The 21090-nt window shown below is 39.5% G+C and overlaps 1 protein-coding gene across 1 annotated transcript; it reads right to left on the bottom strand.

Annotated features, from left to right (window-relative positions):
- Positions 1–634: 634 nt before the first annotated feature.
- LOC148164300 (protein FAM170A-like) lies at positions 635–12205 on the bottom strand. Its single transcript, XM_088023156.1, has 7 exons — positions 12136–12205; positions 10169–10306; positions 8376–8513; positions 6080–6184; positions 3595–3729; positions 2578–2685; positions 635–1326 (listed from the first exon to the last, which is right to left on the bottom strand). The coding sequence occupies exons 1-7, from the start codon at positions 12203–12205 to the stop codon at positions 635–637; spliced, it is 1386 nt and encodes a 461-aa protein (XP_087879282.1).
- Between the last annotated feature and the right edge of the window lie 8885 nt (positions 12206–21090).

Raw genomic sequence — 21090 nt, 5'->3', positions numbered from 1 at the left:
TGTGACTCCCATGACATTTGGTTTATCTAGGAATGATGGGCCCGGGCTTCTCTGCCCTACTGAACTACTAGTCAGGTCTTTACTCCTGTCTCCTCAAAGGGCATAGAGAGGAAGCATTCTCATTAATTTGTCATCCAGCAAGCATTCTACCTCCAAGTATGTATTCCTCTGAAGGAAACTATCCATCAGTTATTACGGAACCTTGGGAGGCATCTCTGGCAGATGCCATCTTGTCTCAGAATCCTGAGTCCCAAGAATCCTTGAGGTGTTCTCCTTACCCCTGGGGCCCTCACCTCTTCTACAATCCGGCCCCCAGCAGTTTCCCCTTCCAACGAGTCTCCTTTTTTCAGTGTAATGGTGGAGACGATATGCTGGTGTTCACTGCTCTTTAGTTTGCATGAGACCATCTTGCTGTTCTGTCTGGTGTACACTGCCTTCTCCCTCCTTCTTGGGAGAGCAATGGAGAGAATTGAAAGGGGTTCTCTGCTCCTGGTGGTGGTGTGCTGGGAGTGGTGGTGGTGGGAGATGTGCATAAATAAAGGTGGGTCCTAGGGCTGCTTAGAGAAGATAATGCCCCGTCAGTAGAGTCTGGCCTACTCTACTGCTTCTCTTGTAGGGGCTGAAAAGAGTCTGTTTATTTGCATGAAGACAACTTCATGCCAAAATGTTTCTCTTTCTGGCATCTACATGTTGTCTTCTTGGTATTCTTCATCTGCTTACTCTTCTCCTTTTCTTCCCTGTTCTTGTTCTTCAGCCAAGTCAAGGCCAGATGGAAGGTATGGCAGCTGAAGCCCTCACTGACCCCATGCCGCACGTGCTCCTGGAGGGCCTCTAAGCTGGGAAAGACCCGGCAGCAGGCCATGCACCTGAAGCCACTGTCCAAAGCCACGAGCCATTCAGGTGTCTTGGCTCTGGAATGCTCCTCCACAGCTGGAGGCTCTGCTGGACTATCAGCCTCCTCCTCTTCCTCTTGGGCTTCATCATTCCAGCTGGACTCACTGTCAGTTAGGAGTTCCTTCGTACCTACATGAGAGGGGGTGACTTCTGCCTGGATCTTTTCACGAAAGGTCATTTCTTCTATTTTTGTCTTCTTGGAGGGAGGCTCCAGCCCTTCCTCGGGATGACATAAGACAGCCACCCCCCTTTTCATTTGGACATGCATATAGTAAACTTTCATGAGCTCTTCCTCTTCCGTGTGTACTGAGGACACAGAGGGCTTAGGACCATGAACCAAATGGAATGGAAAGGAGACATGTGGAAAGGGGGAGGAAGTCTCATATTCCTCGAAGTGTCCAACACAAGAAACATCCTGGTGTGTTTGAGGGACTCCTAGGAAAGAAAATTTCAAACATAAGACAAATAGAGTAAGTACGCGACGTCTGGAGGAGTCAAGATGGCCATGAGAATATTCCTATGCAGATGTGTGGAGCAGAAGTATATATACAAGTGATATTTCGGAATTCTGTGAGTGCTATGTTTTATTTGAGGTGTGTATATGGTGTAACTATGTGGGAATGAGGGTGTGGTGTATCTTGTGGAGTTGCATCTGTGTTTTGAGACACATCTGGTGAGTGGGTTTTTTTTTTTAGTATTTTATTTATTTGAGAGAGAGAGGAGGAATGGAGGGAGAGGGAGAAGCAGACTCTGCTGGGTGTGGAGCCTGAGGCAGGGCTCGATCTCACGACCCTGAGATCATGACCTGAGCCAAAACCAAGAATCAGCCACTCAAATGACTGAGTCACCCAGGCACCCTGGTGAGTGTTTCTGATGTTGGTGTAAGGTGACGGTGAATGAGTGTGTGCATGTGTATTACACAGTGTGACAGTGCATGTGAATAAGTGCAGGAGTGGTGCTGTTTCTTGTCGTGAGACAAGAGGACTTAGAGTGTTAGCGCAAGTGACCTGAGCTCCTAGAACGCGCAACTCTGTGAAGTGCTGATGTCTTTGTGTGTGAAGTGGCATGTGGATGAGAAAGGCTCTATATGAAAGTCTATCCTCCTCAGGGTATACCAATTTTCCACAGTTTGGCTTAGTGTGAGGGAGTTAAAACAGGTGCTCTGTGTGAGGGGATGTAAATTCCTTATGGGATTAGTCTGATTGTGTGAAGGAGTGAAGGTAGGAGGGCATATCTGCGCCATGCTACTAGCGAATGGGAAGGTTAATGAGGAATGAAGCCATGTCCAAAAGTAAAAGGAAGGAGAAATGGGACCATAACTGGAAGGGAGACAGATGCAGGAATGTGTGTGAGGATATGAGCTCATGCTCATCTGAGGGAGAAAGGTGTGATGAAAGGCCCACACCAGCATGGTGCTCTACCTGACCTGCAGCTATCCCAGTGCTCGTACGAGTAACTGGGTCCTATCCTTGAAGGCACACTCTCTTTCTGTCCCTCTGCAGAGGCTTCAGTGCTAGTGCCTCTGCCCTGAAGCCTTTTTCTGCTTTTAAGTGGAGAGTTAAATAAGTAGGGCTGGGGCTGAGCAGCTCAGTTGTACCTCCTATCCATGCGCAGACCCTACCTATGTATTTCCCTTACCATCCTCTTTGGCAGGAATGAGCTTAGTCTCCTCTATGGAGACACATGAGGAGTATTCTGAGGCAGAGGAGTTTTTTCCTGCTGTCTCCCTGCTAGGAGGGACCACCGCAGATGATTCAGGCTGAGGCACATCCTCTTGACTCTTCCAGAGTTCTGGCAAATGGAATAAAAACAAAACAAAACATTGAGATGCGGCATTTTCTGGAGTCTGTGTCCATTCAAAAGAGCTGCACTGAGAGGACATTATAAGTTCGACATCATTACCACACATGAGACTTGCTCTCATAGAAATTAAGGTGATTTTCTCAGTTGAAACCCTACAATTTTAAGATGACTTTACCTTTTAAAACTTTCCTTACTCTAAAAAATAAGTAAATAACAATTATTAAAATTGTATTTATGGTGGATGCCCATAATACTGAGTATCTTGCATGTGAGATTTCTGGAGATGTGTAGAGAATACTGAACACTTAGAAATAACTATGCCTGTAAAACAGTATGCAGTCACTAAAGTTGGATATTCTTAGCTTGATTTTCCTCATGAGAAACTGTGCAATTACGGGGCATGGGGTGCAAGTTTTATGAAGAATTCTGCATGTGTATCTATCTACTTCTATATCATTATCTATCTACACACACACATATATATGTAGAGCGAGAGAATAGATAGATGATAAGCAGAAAGATAGATATAAAGATATTATAGATAGAGATAAAATAAATTTTCAGGGTTTCTAGGGAGCCCTGGTGCTGGAAATGTTCAGAATTAAGACTTCACAGACTTGGCCAAACTCCTCTTCTGGAAATGTATTTCTGCATTTCTCTTAAATTTTTAATCTCCCCATTCAGAACCTTTAAGAGCTTCTTCCAAAAAAGACAGGGATGCTGACAAGGTACATTTCTGCCTATCAATTAAAAACAGAGACCTTGGGCAGTTCTTGAGTGAAAGGGTCATTTATGGCCATTGCTGAGCACTGGCACTTAATTCTAATTTTCAGCTAACATGCTGCCTCACCTCCCTGCCTGACTCCCCCTCAGCCTCTCCTCTCCCCCACCATATACCACTGTGAATGAGTTTGTATGGAGAAGAGACACAAGAGAAGTATTCTGAGTCTGAATCCTCTGCTGTCTGGCCATGGCCTTGGGCCAACCCAGAGGGCCCAGGAGGTGGAATGTCTTCATCTGTGTTTAAGACTTCTGGGAAAGAGAAGGAAAATCAGATAAATGATATTTTTTGCCTTCACTAAACATTCAAGAGATACTGTGTATAATAATGCACACAGCACTTGTCCCCATGAAGATTACAGTCTAGTTTCTGTTCAAAGTTCTAAAATCTAGGTATCTAAAAATATTTGCTGGAATGAATTGTCTGGTTACCAATGACAGCCTCATGTTGTTTTCTGCCGTGGATCAGAGGCTCAAATTCTTGCCTGGTACATGGTGAGGTGCCTGTATTATCACTACTCTGTTTACCACAAGAATAAATTTGGAGCATGTCCGTAAAGGTCTTTAGTCTGCTAGCTGTGCTTTATGATATGAAAAGTCCTGTTACTTCCTGGAACGGTTAGAATTTACAGGAAAGAACTGACCAACTTCACTGCTGGTCCCTGGCCTCCTCTTCCAGATATCTGCTCCTGTGGGACCTCCCCTGAGGGCTCTGCTGCACAGTTCTGCAGGACCAGGAGACTCCGGCGGGATCCCCAAGGCTGACTTCAGACCACACCTCCCAACACTGGGCACAGCTCCCCTGTCAGGAGCTACTGACTGCCAAACGGCTCAGCTGTCACTTGGCCCAGTCGGTGGTGTCACCCTCCTCACATTCCCCACACACTGTTCTGATCAATTTTTGCATCTGTACTTACCATACTCATAAGCTTACCTTTAAACCTTCCCAATTGACAGCTACATTCTAGGCTGTTGGTTATTTTCCTAGTAAAATATGTGTACCTCTGGGACTATCTCTACCCCTACTGTGAATGTAAACATATCACAAAAATTGCAAGTTTTTCTTCCTCCTAATCTACAGTTCCAAACTCAACTTTCAGGAAATAGGTAAATTTCTGTTCCTGATAAAATAACTCAAACATATTAAGTCTCTTCCTGGGTTTAAAAACTTCAGTTAAGCTTATAACCCAATTTTTACTCCACAAAATACATCTACTTATTCTCTTAGGTCACTGGAGAGTGTTGGGTAGGTCATGTTGGTATAGGGATGAGACAAGTCAGTGGGGGTGGTATATTTTCTAGAAACTTAGTATATGTACCATGTTTGGGGAATACAGTCTGATGTGTGTATGTGTCTGTCATGTTTCCCCAACAATTTTATGTAGAGAGTGTAGGGGTGACATGGTCATTGTATGTGAAGGTAGAGTGAGCATCATGTGTTGGGTAACACTGCAGCATCCTTCCGTAGATGTATGGGCAGTACATCTTCCCTGTATTACGAAGGATCTGTGTGTCATGTACTACTCAAGTTTAAGTAGTTACAGAATATATATTTGGTTTGTGAGTGAGATATGGACCTGGGTAATTTTGTGGTATCTGCTGAGATCATGAAAGTGGTACAAACCAACCATGTGAAGGATGGATGCGAGACCTCATGTGAGCTCCTAGACTGTGGAATTACATGCGGCCGAAGAGGCTGGAAACAGATGAGTTTTACAAAATGCTGTATGATTGTATTGGCTTCGTGCACTGTTAATGTGAAATTACAAAGTTCTACAAGAGTGAGATTATTTGTGAGTTCAAGATTAGAATAAGGAAGGACGTTAGAGAAAGCAAACATGAGGAATGCATATGCTGCAAAATGAGATGTAAAGGTTCAAGACATGAGGATCTAAGCTTATGAGTGTGTCTGAGAGTGCAAGGATATAGGAGCAGAGAATGGGAAATTCAGGGATGAGTGTTAATAGGGGTAAATGTGAGAGGACGTTGTGCTAAGTCTAGTGGTGGGTGTGAGGGAATAAAGATTTCTGTGTATTTACGAGGGTAAGAGGTTGTTGGAGGAAGAAATCTAAGGACCCCTTTCAAATCTCTGTCCCTTCTCCACCCATGAAAGGACATACGCTAAGGAGCTTGCTCTTCAGAGAAAAAAGTGAAATCTAGTGGTTTCTCCTTAGGTGCTCTAAATGGGTCCTTGCTGGCCCATTTCACACTGGTTGTCAGAGGTCTGTCCACATTCTGACCCAACAGAGTTCATCTTTCCAGGTTCAGACTGAGTTTATCTTTCCGTTTCTCAGAGAGGTCTAACATTTCCTTAGGCTCCATCTTCGCAAATATGTCCCTGTCCTGATAACCTTGCACTTTCAGATATTTGTCTTTTTTGAGATTTCCCTTCAATCGCCAGGTTTTGTTTTATATAGATGCAATAAATATCTCCTAGAGAAGGAAGAGACCTCGCATTCTTATTTTAGTCTGGACATGGGCTTGGATCAGCTTACATCTCTCATCTATCAGTTTGTAGACAGGGAATGTTCAGCTGGACCCTCAGACATACTTATATCTCCCTTTGCCACCCCCCACCTCCAGTTCAGACATCTCTACTTACGAGTACTCTTATTGTCAGACACGCGTTCTGAGACAACAACATTGTTTTCTTCCTGCGGGGAACTATGACTAGGCTCTGTAGCATCCCTTCGCTTCTTTAAGATTTCTGTAAATTGAATTAAAATTAAAGAGATATATCCACTGTTTCATACATTCGATGCATTTGGATTGCTCACTCTGTGTTAGACACACGTGGACACCACAGTCTCTTTTCTGGCCAAAGCTCCAAAATATAAGTATTGGACAATTTTTCATTTTTCCCAAGTGTTGATGGATAGCCGGATATATGTACTTTGTCTTTATGGAGATCCCTGCAGTGTGTCTTGGAACTGTGCCATCACAGAGTACAGTCAATATATTTTAGTATTTGTTTACCTGACTATACATACATCATTGTGTGTAATGCTTTTCATTTTAGTTGTTATGGGCTGAATAATGCCTGCCCCAAAGTTGCCCATATCCTATCCCCAGAACCTGTAATGTTACCTTATAAGGACCAAAGGACTTTGCAGATATTATTAAACTAAGGACCCTGAGATGGGGAGATAATTTTGGATTAGATGGGTGGGTCCATATGCCGTATTTTAGACTTCTGACCCTAGAACTATAAACAGAATACATTTTTGTTGTCTTTAATCCACTAAATTTGTGGTAATTTGTTGAAGTATTTGATAGCTGATAATAAATATATTAACCTTAAGCTAAGGCTCTCCACATACTCTGGACTGACGGGGGCCTTTACAAATGGGTAGGCTCTATTTACCCAATTTCCTTTCTTTTCTGAGAGCAGAGTTGCTGAGTCAATGGTGCTACCCACTCTTTGTGCGAAATAAGGAGCCTAAAACACTTGAACTCCCAGGCACGTTATATGTGACTGTCATCTGGTACTTCAGTTACTCCTGTTTTGTTGATCATCACTCAATTAGCGTTTCCTGGTTTGGGTGTGTAAATCATCAAAACCTACCTACCTACAATCATAGACTTCTCAGCTCACCTTTCGTTCCTGTGTTCCATTTCATCTTTCTCAATAGATTCGGTGTTTTTAGCTTTTTATATTTTATTTTTTCTACTTTTTATCTGACGAATGCCTTTTTTTCCACCCTTATTCTTTATGATATGACTGTTCTTTTCCTTCAGCACATTATGTCATACTGTCATTAGGTCTCTACAATTGCTGTCTGACAAATCACCATTTTTTTGAAGGATGGTGTGCTTCTCTTCAGTTGCTTTAAGGTCTTTCTTATGGAGGTTCTGAATGTTGGTTTTGGTGTACTCAGGTGTGGATTTATTTTTGCCTTTCCTGTAATGAGCTTCCTAAGAATGCTCCCTGATTCTAAGGATTTGTATCTTCCACCATTCTGAAAAAAACTGGCAATTATCTGTCTTACTTTCTTTGTTTTACTCTTCACAAACCTCAGTTTGAGATATCATACTTTCACATTTTATCCTCATTTATCTTAATCCCTTTTTCGTATTTCCCATCTGTTGATCTCTCTCGTTTATATCTGTAGGTAATTCCCTAGCTCTATCCTTCCGGTCACAGATTTTCTTTTCCTCTGTGCCGAATGTGACATTTTTAACTCATCCACATTTTTTCTAATTTCTAGAACATTATTTTTCATTTCTAAAACTTCAGGTTTTTTAAATCTTTTTTTCTTGGTAGTGTTTTATGTTTTCACATCTTTAATAACTGTAAACATTCTTATTTACCATCCCTACAGCACTGTTCAATTAAATGATCTTCTTCGAAGCTAAAACTTAGTGTTCACTGTGTTTGCAGAATCTACCTTAGATTATATGCTTTGTAGTTTTATACTGTGAGTTCGTGTTCAGTAAGTCATTACCATAGGACCCTTTAACACGGATGACTATCGATTCAGAGCTCTTTTACATTTTCTGCGGTCAGCTATTTCTGCAGTACTACAAACTATGGTTTAATTTTACGTGAATTCTTCACTTGTAGGTTTAACTGACACCACGGCAATTGTGAATATTGTGCCTATGAATTCCACTTCTTCCCTCAAGAAATGATATTTTCCCCCAAATGTATGCATAGAGTTCCTCTCTACCACCTAAAAGTGAAAACTGTTTGTAATGCGTTCCTATCGAAGGTACAGAAACAAGAGACCCATATTCCCAAATAAGAGAGGAAGATACGATTGTAACTGGGCCCAATGTGCACCTTTCTCCCACTGGCTGAGGACAGACGCTGAGCTGTAGACCGATGTCTACAGGTCTGTTCAGATTCCCACTTCCCTCATCGGCCTAGACTTTAAATGCCCTTCCTTTATCCTTACCAGCAGAAGAGCAATGGCACGAGGAGGACCAACAGGATAAGCATTCCGATTCAGAGGATCCACTTTCCTCAGAGACCGGAGGATTGTCTTCCAAAGAGCAGCCAGCTGGTGGATCATATGTGTCTAACTTTGAGGTTCCTAAAAAATTGAACAAAAGTCATAAAAACAGCTGGTTCCATTCTTTTCCCCCTCTTACACTCTTCTCCCTAACCTACTCTCCCCACTGCCCCCCATGGAAATACTTACTTTATCCTAAGTAGTTATCTTTAGTTTGGGCAGAGAATTGGCATATTTCATTAACCTGTTCTTCAATCTGGATCCTGCTACCATGGCTCCTGATACTGATTCACCTTGGTTAGGATTTTCAGAACCATTTGCCTTCCTTTACATTTGTTACACTTCTACCCTCTGCATTCTACCTCCTAGAGATTTACAACCTCAGATGAGACAACTGAAGTTTTATTTTTGAAGAACATATTCTTTATTATGATGTCAGTGTCTCTGTTGCCATGTTAACCAAGCTCACTGCTCACTAGTTAACTGTTTAATATTATCATCATCTCCTATGGATGTGCCTGATACGTGTATTAGGCACCTATTGTAGCATACCGGTGTGATGGATGCAATGTGCTTTGTGTGTGTAAGTTCCTAACACATTGCTTAAAACAGGGCCAGGGCTTAATGTGTAATTGATTTGGTGTTTGTGAATCTGAATATGGGGTGCATTTTGTGTGAGTGAGAATGGTATACGTGCTTTGTGTGTTTTAGTTTAGCATATATCCATGTGTGTAGATTCCATGTCCTATGACTACAGATTTGGGTGTTTATATGTTGTTATAGGATTTAGATGTACCAGATAAATACTAGGAATATTCTCTTTGAGACTAGAATTGGTGTATTTGTGACATCTAAGGGAATAATGAAAGAACAGTAGAGGATGTAAAAGTCAAAAATTGTAGGAGAAAGAATATACGAGCTTTGAGACTATGTGAAGATCCAAAGTAAATGGGGGTGTAGAGAAGACTGTGTAAAAGATATATATATATATATATATATATATATATATATATATATATATATATATATATATATATTAGATAAATTTCACAGATTTAATGATGAGTGAAAGGAACCAGACACAAACTATCATTGTATGCTTCTGTGAAATTTAAAAACAGGGATAACTAATCTAGAGTTTTAGAAGTCAGAAAAATTATCACAGTTTTTATGGTAGGGACAAGAACAAGGCATAGAGAATTTAGAAGCACGTGGAAGATTATAAGGAATTGAAAGCTGAGGATAAAGAGGGCAGAGGGTCTGTATAGGGATGAATGTCAGAACACAGGCTATCAAAATACATGAAAAGAATGGGTCTTGGACTGGATGTCTCTGTACTCCACCTCAAGTCCAGCTTTTGAGGATCCGACCATTTCTGGCCTATTTCAAGCTGTTGGTACTTTCACGCCTTCCTGATAACATAAATGCTTTTGTTGGTTCATACTGACATACTCTTCCATGTTTTTCTGGAAATTCTCATACCCAGACCCTCTCCCACCATTTCCTCAAAAAAAACACTGCTCTCCGCTGATCTTTTTGAGATTACTCCAGTCCTTTCAAGGATTTTTCCCTGGCAAGTGATGGTTTCTGCTGATCATGGAAGAAGACGGAAACAGTCTGAGTTTTCTTTCCATATTGGGCAGCCTTGTATCAACTGTATCAACTGATGGTCAGAATCATTCAGTTCATCTCTGGCCCCTGCCTAGATCCCAGTTTATTCAATACACTCTCCTTACCAGCAACATTGAGCTTGTCTTCTGAAGAGATGCAGGAGAAGTACTCTGAGGAAGATGATGACACCCTCTTTGCTGCCTGGGCTGAAGTTAAGGGCACTGCCTTGTGTTTATACTGCAGATCTTGTAAATTCAGATTTGCTGGGAAATTACATAAAAATAATAGAGATGTGGTCCATGTTTAGTGTTTGTGCCTTTACCCACCCATTAAGCAAACAAGAAGAGTCTACTATGTGACACGTTTATTGAACACACATGGCCTCCATTTTCATGAAGAGCATAAAATGGTTCATTTATTGTGTTTATGTCAGGAGTAGTTGGGTTTGTACGAGGTGTGTTCTTTGTAAATGGACCAGAAAGTGCAAGTTATCCCCTTTCTACCTGGACATACTACTAGACTGCATTTATCCGCATCTCTTGTGGCAGTTCTGACCATGTGCTTAAGTTTTCTAAAATGGAAAATGAGTGGAACTGACATGGGCCACTTCCAGACAGAATCATAATCCCCTCCTCTGTGTCTCTCCACACTCTTCACTTTTCCAGCTGACTGGGATATTGATAACCCAGGGTCTATTTGAAAGCTCATGTTAATGACAGCAAAGTTTCCATAAGCCCAGGAGACTTGCCATACTCCTTTCATATGCCCTGAATTGTTACGAAAGAAATAGATATGTATATTAGTTACAAATTCCAAATCTACTCTAGCTAACGAAATAGGGATATAATGTGTTTTTGAGAGGCAAATAATTGGACCTGGTACAGAGTAAATGGACAATTATATTTGACGATAATTACCTTTTCCTGGCGAATTTACATTCTATATGTACATCTATGTAAACACATGGTTGTGAGCGTGTGTTTTACTGGTCTCATACTTTACACTCAATAACAACTCTCAACATGCACTAATTTTATTGAAGGTGAAACACAGACAACCTCACTTTCCAGGCCTGTCTGCCCAGAAGCCCCCAACATTGTTGGAAATACCAAGTTATCATTTGGAGTAGGAGCCACCACTTGGAACTTTGGGGTTAGCTCTAACCTGTCCCCCTCCCACCACTGAACAATGGTCTGACTCACAGAAGTTACTTGTTTACTTTTAATCTCCATAGTAACTGGAACTCTTTCAGTTTTTCATTTTTTCAGAAAGAAACAAACTATCTCCTCAATTTAACGGTTAAACAGCGGTGTGTGTGTATTTAGCCTTTTCCTTGCATTTCACATAGGAGCCCCACACTTAGGTTCTCATCGTCTGAGATGAAACAGTTCTTTTTTGCCTCTGAGTAAGTAAATTCTGACCTTATACTCTCATCCCTGTACAACCATTTTTTTTTTTAAGATTTTATTTTTTTTGACCAAGAGAGACAGAGAGAGAGAGGAAACACAAGTGGGGGGGGGGGGAGAGGGAGAGGGAGAGGCAGGCTTCCAGCTGAGCAGGGAGCCCGATGTGGGGCTCGATCCCAGAACCCTGAGATCATGACCTGAGCCAAAGGCAGACGCTTAACGAATGAGCCACCCAGACGTCCCCTGTACAACCAGTTTTAACTGCTTTAAAAAAAATTTTTTTTCTCACCTCTATGAGCCACATTTTCTTCTTCATTAACAGGAGAAAGTACTACTAGAAAACTTTTAATAACATCATATGCTTAACCAATGCCCTTAGGCAGAAATAAAGGAAAACACAATTTTCAACAAAAACTGTACTAATCAACCACTAAACGTCTGTGACGCAGTAACCCAGGGTGACGTGTGTAGACAGCACAGGTACTCAGCTGCCAAGATAAGGGTTTGGTCATTTGAACTTTCCCTTTACTCTCAGATTACCTGAGTCCTCAGAAAGACCAGCATATACACTTCCCTCCCCCTCCTCCTTCCTTTTCTCCCTCACCACAACCAGGAATCCCCTCTCTCTCTTTCTTTAGAGACAATTCCTTGTTACCTTATGCTCAGAGAAGATGCTTAACACATACCTCTTGACTTTTTGGCAGTTGGGGGGGAGTATGGGTTTTCTAGATGTTTCCTTTTTTGTTTCTGCTTCATGGTTCACCTCTTCAGAGAGGGACTCCGAACAGTACCTTTCTCCCTGAAACTCTGCTCTCAAAAAGTCAGCGATTATAACAAAGAATCAAACTAGTACAATCAAGTACAACAAATCACTCGAAAAACTAGTTTCTCACTGAACCACTGTCCTGACCAGCACTCAGTATACCATCAAGGGCTATTATGATGCAAGTCAGCATCAGTCTTCTGTGACCTACAGATTACATCACAGGGGTCCAGCTGGTACTCACAGCACAGAAGGACTGCCACAACCAACTGACCAGAGTGACTGCACTCATCCACTGGAAACTATCATCAACTTGAATTTGTGTATCTTGCACTTGATATCAAAACAAGAGAATAGATGACTTGAATTAAACAAAGAACATTCGTTTATGTGTCTACAGTAACCACACTACTAAATCTTTCCACAGAGAAGATAAGGCAGTACCTGAGAGAACTAGGCTTAGAACCATGCCTGAATGCTAGAAAACAGTTAACGTTAGATCTTATTAGTAATACTATCTAACTTATGTGAAATAGTTATAGCTGAAGTATATATTGTTGTGTAGGTGTGGATCTGAGGACGTTTCATAATTCTACACAACCCTAAATATATTGAATTTCCCCCACTACTGGGAATAGTCTCATCTTATTTTTACAACAAGCCACTGTCTCTTTTGCTACTCTTTTCCTAATTATTTCCCCAGAGGCTTGGGGAAAGAGAAATCCCCTGGATTTATATTCCCTGGCCCTCAGAATGAGTCCCGTTCTTGCCATGCCTGAAGGTCTCATTCCCCAGGCTTCTGTTCCAGGCCCCAGTCCATGTCCTCTGGAAACAGCTGGGCTCTGTACAGGGTTTGAACTCTGCAGTTAGCTCCATCCCACCTCCCATCCACTACTGCATACACCCCCTCTCTTAGGGACAATCTGTATTTACTGCCACCTTATCAGTTGCACTAGAACCAGGCCATGATCTAGAGCCTCCCTCACTTACTCAGGCTCTTAGCCACTGAATGGCAGGCATATTCATCAAGAAATGTTCAGCCTTGTTAGCTATCAGAAAAAGTGAAAACAAGAATTAGATACTATTTTACATGTACCACATCAGTAAAAATTAGGTCAAACTATACAAATGATTATAAGGATATGGGTTAAAAAAAAGGAATCTTCATGATCTAAAATGTCTTATGTAGCCATTAGTCAACTTATTGCCAAATTAAACAAGCATCTAACCCATAACCCTATAATCTCATTCCATAAAGGGGTTGTTATAAGAGTGATACCCATACCACTATTTACACTAGCAGGGAGCTGTAATTTCAGTTTAGTTTCTAACTCAAGAGGAATGGGCAAAGTATGGTAGATACATACGACAATTCATTTCTAAGGATAGAAGTATTACCTCTTAAAACACATGCCTACAGAGCAGAGTGCCAGGAGGGAACTGACAATCAGAGATGAAAAGAAAATATAATCAATGAAATAATCACAAATATTTCCTTGACCAGGCTAGTGACTAAGGAGAATTATGAACTAACAGTCAATACTCTTTGGAAGGGGGAAAAAAAAAAAAAGAATAACTTCACCCACAAGTAAAATGGCTCAAATGATGTCTGGATCTAAGAGAAAGAATTGTCCTAAAGATCCTTTACTGTATTCATGTCCTATTGCTGCTATAGTAAAGTAGAACAAATTTAGTGGCTTCAAATACAAATTTGCTCTCTTACAGTCCTGGAGGTCACAAGTCTGATATGGGTCTCACAGCCTGAAATCAAGGTGTTAGCAAGATTGGTTCAGTCTAGAGGCTCTAGTGGAGAATCGGTACTCTTTTCTTTTCTAGGCTTTAGAGGCTGCCTGCATTCCTTGGTTCTTTTTACCTCCCTTCATCTTCAAAACACATCACCTCAGCATCTGCCTCCACTACCATATCTCTAGTCTACCACTCTCCTACCCCCCCTCTATTAAGGATTCTTTCGGTTATATCAGCGCCACACAGGTAATCCAACAGAATCTTCCCCTTTCAAAATCCTTAACTTACTCCCTTCATGAAGGCTCTTTTGACACGTAAGGTAACATATGCAAAGGCTCTAGGGACTGCGGGAGTGGACATTTTCCAGGGCTAGGGAGAGTGAATATTTCAGCTACCACAGCAAGACAAAAACAAAGCATGTCAGAGTAAATTCCCACCTATAGTAAAATATGGTGAGGTAAGAAAACAAATCCCAAATTAAACAAGAGCGATGGGGGCAAAGAAAGGCACAGTCACTATATAAACACACTGAGTAAAACAAAGCAGGACAAAATAAAGGAACAATCCCCAGTTTGAAATTAAACACAACCCAAGGAACAGAAGAAGAATTACATGAGAATTCTTCATGCTAGAGAATTTAAGCAACTAGATTCAACAAAACAAGAGCTCCAGAACAAGATGACAAGTCAATGCCAAGATACAAAAATGGGGAATTTAGAGCTGAGGTAAAAATAAAGACTCTAAACAAGGTCAAAACAGGATAAGTAAACAAATTAGAATCAGAAAGAAATAAGGTTTCAAAATGAAAAACTGGCATATTGATTTAAGTGTAAAGGGAAGAGATAAATATATAATTAATTAGAAGACAATGAATAAAAAAAAAGGCCAGATGATGATACTTAACAAAAAAGAGGTTAACAAATAAACCAATTATTCAAGATATAATACAGTAAAATAGCCCTAGAGTACAGGAAGAACTGAAACCCAAGTGAAAAGGGTACACATTTTTTATTTTCAGAAAAAAAAATGAGAGGTGACAACTTACAGAAATTTATAACCCCCAGATATATATATATATATAATCTTAAAGGGTAAGAGAAACAAAATTCTTCAGGTATCCTAAGAGAAGAAGCAAGTCACTTGAAAGGGCTTAACATTAAGCTGGCTTCACCATTCCATAAAGCAAAATTTATTGCCTGAGAAGAGTAGAGTAGTATCCTGCAGATATTGAAAGAAAGGAGGTGTGAAACTGCAATATTATTTGTAGCCAAGTTGTTCTCAAGTGCAAAAGCAACTGGCAGACATTGTCAAATGTGTGTCAAATATTTTTTCAGGGAATATGTGTGTTATCAGAGCCATTACTGAAAAAGTCAACTCTGTGATAGAGCCAACTCAAAAATGTCGTGAAAAAAGGACAAATGTAATACTCCGTGCCAAAAGACAGTCAAATTTTGACAGCATACAACTGAGGGTGGAGGTAGGAGTGGGGCAGGAATTGACTAACACAGTTTTATTATACAGTTGCCTATGAAGAAAGTTTGGGTTTCAGGGCCTTAAAGGGCCAGTCTATACCTCCTGCCCCTGACTTTCTGCCATCCTGTTGGGTCTTACCATGTACTCCCACGCTATTGAAATTCCGATGGTACTTCTGCATGACTGTTTCTCATCTCTGTGCTTTTGCCCAAACTCTTCTTCCTCTTTTGAAAACTTGGGGCATCTGGGTGGCTCAGTCGTTAAGCATCTGCCTTGGGCTTGGGTCATGATCCCAGGGTCCTGGGATCGAGCCCTGCATCAGGAAGCCTGCTTCTCCCTCTCCCACTCCCCCTGCTTGTGTTCCCTCTCTCACTGTCTCTCTCTGTCAAATAAATAAATAAAATCTTAAAAAAAAAAAAGAAAGAAAACTCATACAACATCTGGGGCATAACTGTCATTGTATTTAGTATAGTATATGGTTGACTGTTCAACTTTAAAGTTCCCCAGGTCAGGAATTTCAACGTGTATATCTCTAAACACTCAGTCTAATATGGTAATGAGTGCTCAGTATCCTCTTGCAAGTTAAAAAAAAAAAAAAAAGCCATACATACATAATTATAAAATTTTAAGAGCAAGCAGAATTTTCAGCAATATATCATGCATGAGCCATAACTGAAAAGGCATACAAAAAAATTAATATGACAATGAAATCCAGCCAACCTGGACATAACTTTTTGAAAATCCCTCAAATATTATGAATGTGACTGGGAAAGAGCAGTGAATCCATTTAAATATAAAACACAAAAATAAAGCAAGTACAGAGATTATGGTCACAAAGGGAATGCAGATTTTAAATATGTTTACAAAACAGAAATAGCTACAAAAGCTAAAAGAGAGAGGAGGTGAGTACAGATGCGTTACTTTTATCTTTAATGGCAGGATTAAATTGATACTGAGTGAAACTTAAAATTATACCTATCTCAATATTTTTTAAACCTTCTTAATCAGAAGGAGTATTTTAAGAATGAGTAAATTTCTGTTTATGAAACATTTCAAGTTCAACACTGGTAGCTTCATTCCTATTTCATTTTTTGATAAGTTCAAGTATAAATTTAATATTTTAATTAGTTGTAGCATAATTCAATTTCTGCAAAATAACTTCTGTTCCTCTTTCCATCCATCCATCCAGTTGTATACAGGCATAAATGAGGGTATTCAACTAGCTTCATATTCAACAGATGTTGAAAATGGTTACATTTAATAATTTGGAGTAATTTTTAAACTTATAATTTTTAGGAACTTTTGAATTCCCATTTTAATAGGTAGTACTTAAGCAAAAACACTAAATTCATCCTAAAAGTTAAAAAATAATGTAAAGGGCTGATATCCCTAACCTTCCTCCAGTATTCTCTTTTGAATTCTGCCTTAACTCCATATTGAATCATAGCTGGAAGGAAAAGGGACAAGTGAGGTTAATTTCTGTAATGGTCTCTCTTGAGTCAGATTTATGACTGTAAGGCACTGCAGCTTAAGAGCATAGGCTTGGGGGTGAGCCTTGAGTGCAAATCCCAAATCTGTCACTTAGTACTTACTGGACGTTGGGTAAGCGAGTTGAACTTCCGATGCCCTAATTTCTTCCTCTTAATATGGTGGCAATCTTATGGAGTTGAAGATTAAGTAATAAAAGTATATGACTGCTAACACTTGATAAAGATGCATCAAGAGTTGACTGTACGCTGAGTGTTTTCACACAAGATGGGTATAAAAAATTACAAATCTAAGTTAAAATGTCAGGATTTAGCACTGAAAATTGGGCAAATGCAAACTGAAGACATGTGAAATAGCTAATTTACTTTCAGCACTTACTCTGTTTAAATATTTTCACATCCTACTTAATTTTAATGATGCTAGTCATTTAAATCAATTTCCCTTCTCTGTTCTCCCTTATTAGTCCAAAATGGCAATTCTCATTTGCTTTTGACAATCTGATGAAAGCATTGCTTTTGTAAAATTCTCTTGAAAATTGGTATTGTGCTGGTGTGATGAATATGTTTCCATTTTCATTTAAATGCACTTCAAAATGGGTGCTCTGACCGATTAGATGCAAAAAGTTATGTTTCCTGGCAAGGGCTGTCTTTTACTACCTGTGGTGATAAAAACATTTCTTCCTACAGTGATAAAAGGATATTTAACATTTCATTTTGTCAAATTACCTGTAGTTAAGTTTTTTTTATGGGAGTTTGCATAAAAGGAAAAAGTAACGTTCTACAAGTTTTTAATAAACTAACCCAATCACCCCAGGAGAAAGTTGTTACTCACCAACAGATGGTTTGCAAACATGAACCTTTTCACAGAGGCATCAGTGCTAAATGCTTGGTGCCAACATTGGAGATTTCTTGAGGGATCTGTTTTATTTTATTTTTTAAACTACAATTAAAAAGTAATTTTTATTTGTATAATTTATTATCTATATACCCATAATAAAAGTTTATCTTAGTTTGGCTAACAGGAATAACTTAACAAAGGTGATCTATTTTCTCTTTTATTTCTTTTTTAAGATTTTATTTATTTGAGAGAGAGAGAGAGAGAGAGAGAGAGAGAGCAAGAAGTAGAGAGGGGCAGAGGGAGAGAGAGAGAAGCAGGCTCCCCGCTGAGCAGGGAGCCGGAAGGGGGTTCAATCCCAGAACCCTGGGATCATGACCTGAGCTGAAGGCAGACGCTTAATGAACTGAGTCCACCCAGGGGCCCCAAAGGTGATCTATTTTCAATTGCTATAATTTCCTCCTAATAATTTTCTATTATTATTTTAAATTTATCTTGACATTTATTTTCAAGGCAAAAACACTAGAGCTGAACCAGTGAAATGCATTTCATGATAAGCACAAATGAAAAATATGAGATAATTATAAACCCAAAATCATTTCATAGAGGAAATATTCTGGAGCATATTATTAAAAATGAATTTAAATATATACTTGATTTGTGAAAGGCTTATGTAAACATAACTTGAACACACTTAAAAAAGAAAAACAGAGACAAAACAAACTTATTTCTATGACTATTCCAAAGAGGCTGAGTCAAATACTATGTTTAAATAATAGGTTAGTAAAAAAAAAAGAAAGAAAAAAATTTTAGATGGAAATGTTCATAGAGTTCACTAATCACTCATCAAATGTACATTCTTCCCCTGTAAAACAACAATTTTAAATTGTTATTCGAAAGAATAGCACCTCTTGCTTGCTTCCCATAAACAATGAGGGAGTAGCTGCAATTGTTTTATATTTTTAAAGAGACAGATTCTTGATCTCAGGTTTATTTTGAGGAAAAAATGCAGTTTTGCTATTCAGGGCCAATTTTTCCCTGTCATTTTTTCTAGAGCTCTTGGATCCAGAGAAAGAACAGGAAAGTATGGATTCAAACTTCCTGACTTCAGTCCTTGGATAGTTTTTGCCATTTCCTCTAACCCCACAGGCTTCAAGGATGTCTTTTTTGGGTAACACTCTTTGGGGCTTTTCTGTTCCTTACCTGAAGAATGGAAACCACTTTCCCTCTTTCAATATGAACAGTGATTTTCCCAATGAAGAAGCCACCACCACTGTCAAATCACTATCCTCAGACATGGAAGATGGTAAAATTTTTCTTCATATAATTCTTCCCCATCACTCCTACTACCAAGAGGGCTCTCAGACATTTTTCTTTCTTTCTTTCTTTTTTTTTTTTTGGTTCACTTAATGTTTTCACATGTTGGGGTCAGCCAGTGTCTTCTAGAATTCAGGGGAACTACAAAGTCTCTTTCAGAAGGCTTTGATGGAAGATTTGGAATGGGCACTCACTTGGGCCCAAGTTCCATCTTTGCTGTTTTATTTTTCTTTTAAATGATTTATTGGTTTGTCAATATTTTCACTTTTCATGTTTGCTCACTGATAATAATTACTTCACACCATAATTTACTTGCATCATAATCATTAATTTACTTGTCCTTAGAATAATTTTCTTCTGAAGCATTCTTTAAGGACTTGACTTCAACAACCTTCTGTATTGCATCTTTGAAAGCTTTGATAGCAGCTTTTAGCATCCTTTTCATTTTTTATGAAAGCCAGTGAATCCTGCTGAAGACAAAGCAGAACTCGGATTTTTAGATTTTTAGACAGATAATACCTTGAAGAAGAAAGAACTCAGGTGATAAAGCAAACCAAAAGTTTATTTGGGGTCTTTAGGAATTTGAGTGGGGAAGAGAGAGATTCAGGATGGAAATGAAATGTGCTCCAAGGGGGAAGGAGAAAGACTTTATACAGGCAAAACCACATGCTTGTATAAGTTGTTTTGAAAAAATTATGATGGACATAGGTAAAAATAGTTAACGTTGATCTAGACAGGGCAGGTTACCATGCTAATTGCTAGGTTGGAGTATGGCAAAATAAGCCTCATTCTGAGAATTCCAACAGGATGTGCTATTTGTGGTTGGCAGTCTAAAAAGTTCATGTTCCATCGAGGTATGGATAAGCATAAGACTAACCTGCTCAGGGGCCTCCCGGCTCCAATTTGTGGCCTTTTGACATTCCTGACTTCATTTCAGATGCTTCTGTTCACAATATCAATTTCACTCCCTTTATTTAAAACAGATGAATATATAAAATTACTTTTAGTGTCAAAGTGGTAATTACTGTTAAAGTAGCATAAGATTCCAAATATCTCCATTTCCAATGCTCCTTCCACAGTATCATAACTGCTGCCTAAGGATTTCTTTATATTAAGTCTATTCATGGAATTAATCATTTAAAGAAGAATAGGGAGAAGGAAAGGGGAGGTGGTGGAGGAGGAGGAAGAGCAGGAAGAGAAAAGGAAAGATTTCTTACTTTATTGCTTCCCCTCTACTGTTGACCCTTGAAAAACATGACTTTGCAATCTAAAGGTCCACTTATACACAGATTTTTTATACAAACAGTACAGTATGTAAGTGTATTTTCTCTTCCTAATGATTTTCTTAATAGTATTTACTTTTCTCTACTTCACTTTATTGTAAGAATACAGTATGGAGTACATATAACATACAAAATCCGTGTTAACCAACTGTTCATGCTATTGGTAGGGCTTCTAGTCAACAGTAGGCAACTAGTAGGTAAGTTTTGGGGGATTCAAGTTATACATGGATTTTCCACTATGAGGGGGTTGTGTCCCAACCCCTGTGTTGTTTGACTATCACCAGTACTAGGATTTCTTAATTTTCCTCAAATATCTAATATGTCTGAAGGTTCTAGCTCAAAGTCTATTCTCTCTTTGCAAACTCTCCTGAAAATTCTCATTTACTTCATTTTTTCAAGCTGTCAGTGGTCACCTCCCACCTCCATGAAGGGAAGTCTCAAATGTGTATCTGCAGCCCTCTTATGGCTTTAACCACTCTTCAAATTCCACTTTAGGTGAACAAGAACCACTGCAGATGTCAGCGAGCAAAGGAAAAGAAGATTTATAAAGTGTCAAAGAAAACATCCAAGTCCAGACATTAGTAAGGAAAACGTTATTGGGGGAGACTATTGCAATTAGAGAATGCGTTGACCATCTGATTCCTAAGTCTCTTAAAGGTCAGACAGAAAGGACACTTTTAGGGAGGAGCAAACAAGACCACAGAGAACCAGGTGTGGAGGAAAGGGATGAACAGGTG

Source organism: Eumetopias jubatus, unplaced genomic scaffold (genome assembly GCF_037043125.1).
Source record: "Eumetopias jubatus isolate StellerSeaLion01/CBP00866 unplaced genomic scaffold, mEumJub1_p1.0 scaffold_5, whole genome shotgun sequence".
Classification (NCBI taxonomy): Eukaryota; Metazoa; Chordata; class Mammalia; order Carnivora; family Otariidae; genus Eumetopias; species Eumetopias jubatus.
Note: the sequence above shows the minus strand (reverse complement) of the source record. Positions and strands in the feature narration are given on the sequence as shown.

What these genes read in the sequence shown, in the direction of transcription:
- LOC148164300 (XM_088023156.1), bottom strand. Translation starts at nt 12,205, where the DNA reads ATGAAGCAGAAACAAAAAAGGAAACATCTAGAAAACCCATACTCCCCC. An exon ending in AGACAAGCTCAATGTTGCTG is followed by an intron (nt 8,514 to 10,168) that starts GTAAGGAGAGTG and finishes TCAATTTTTTAG; the next exon opens with GAACCTCAAAGTTAGACACA. An exon ending in ATACAAACTCATTCACAGTG is followed by an intron (nt 2,686 to 3,594) that starts GTATATGGTGGG and finishes TCCATTTGCCAG; the next exon opens with AACTCTGGAAGAGTCAAGAG.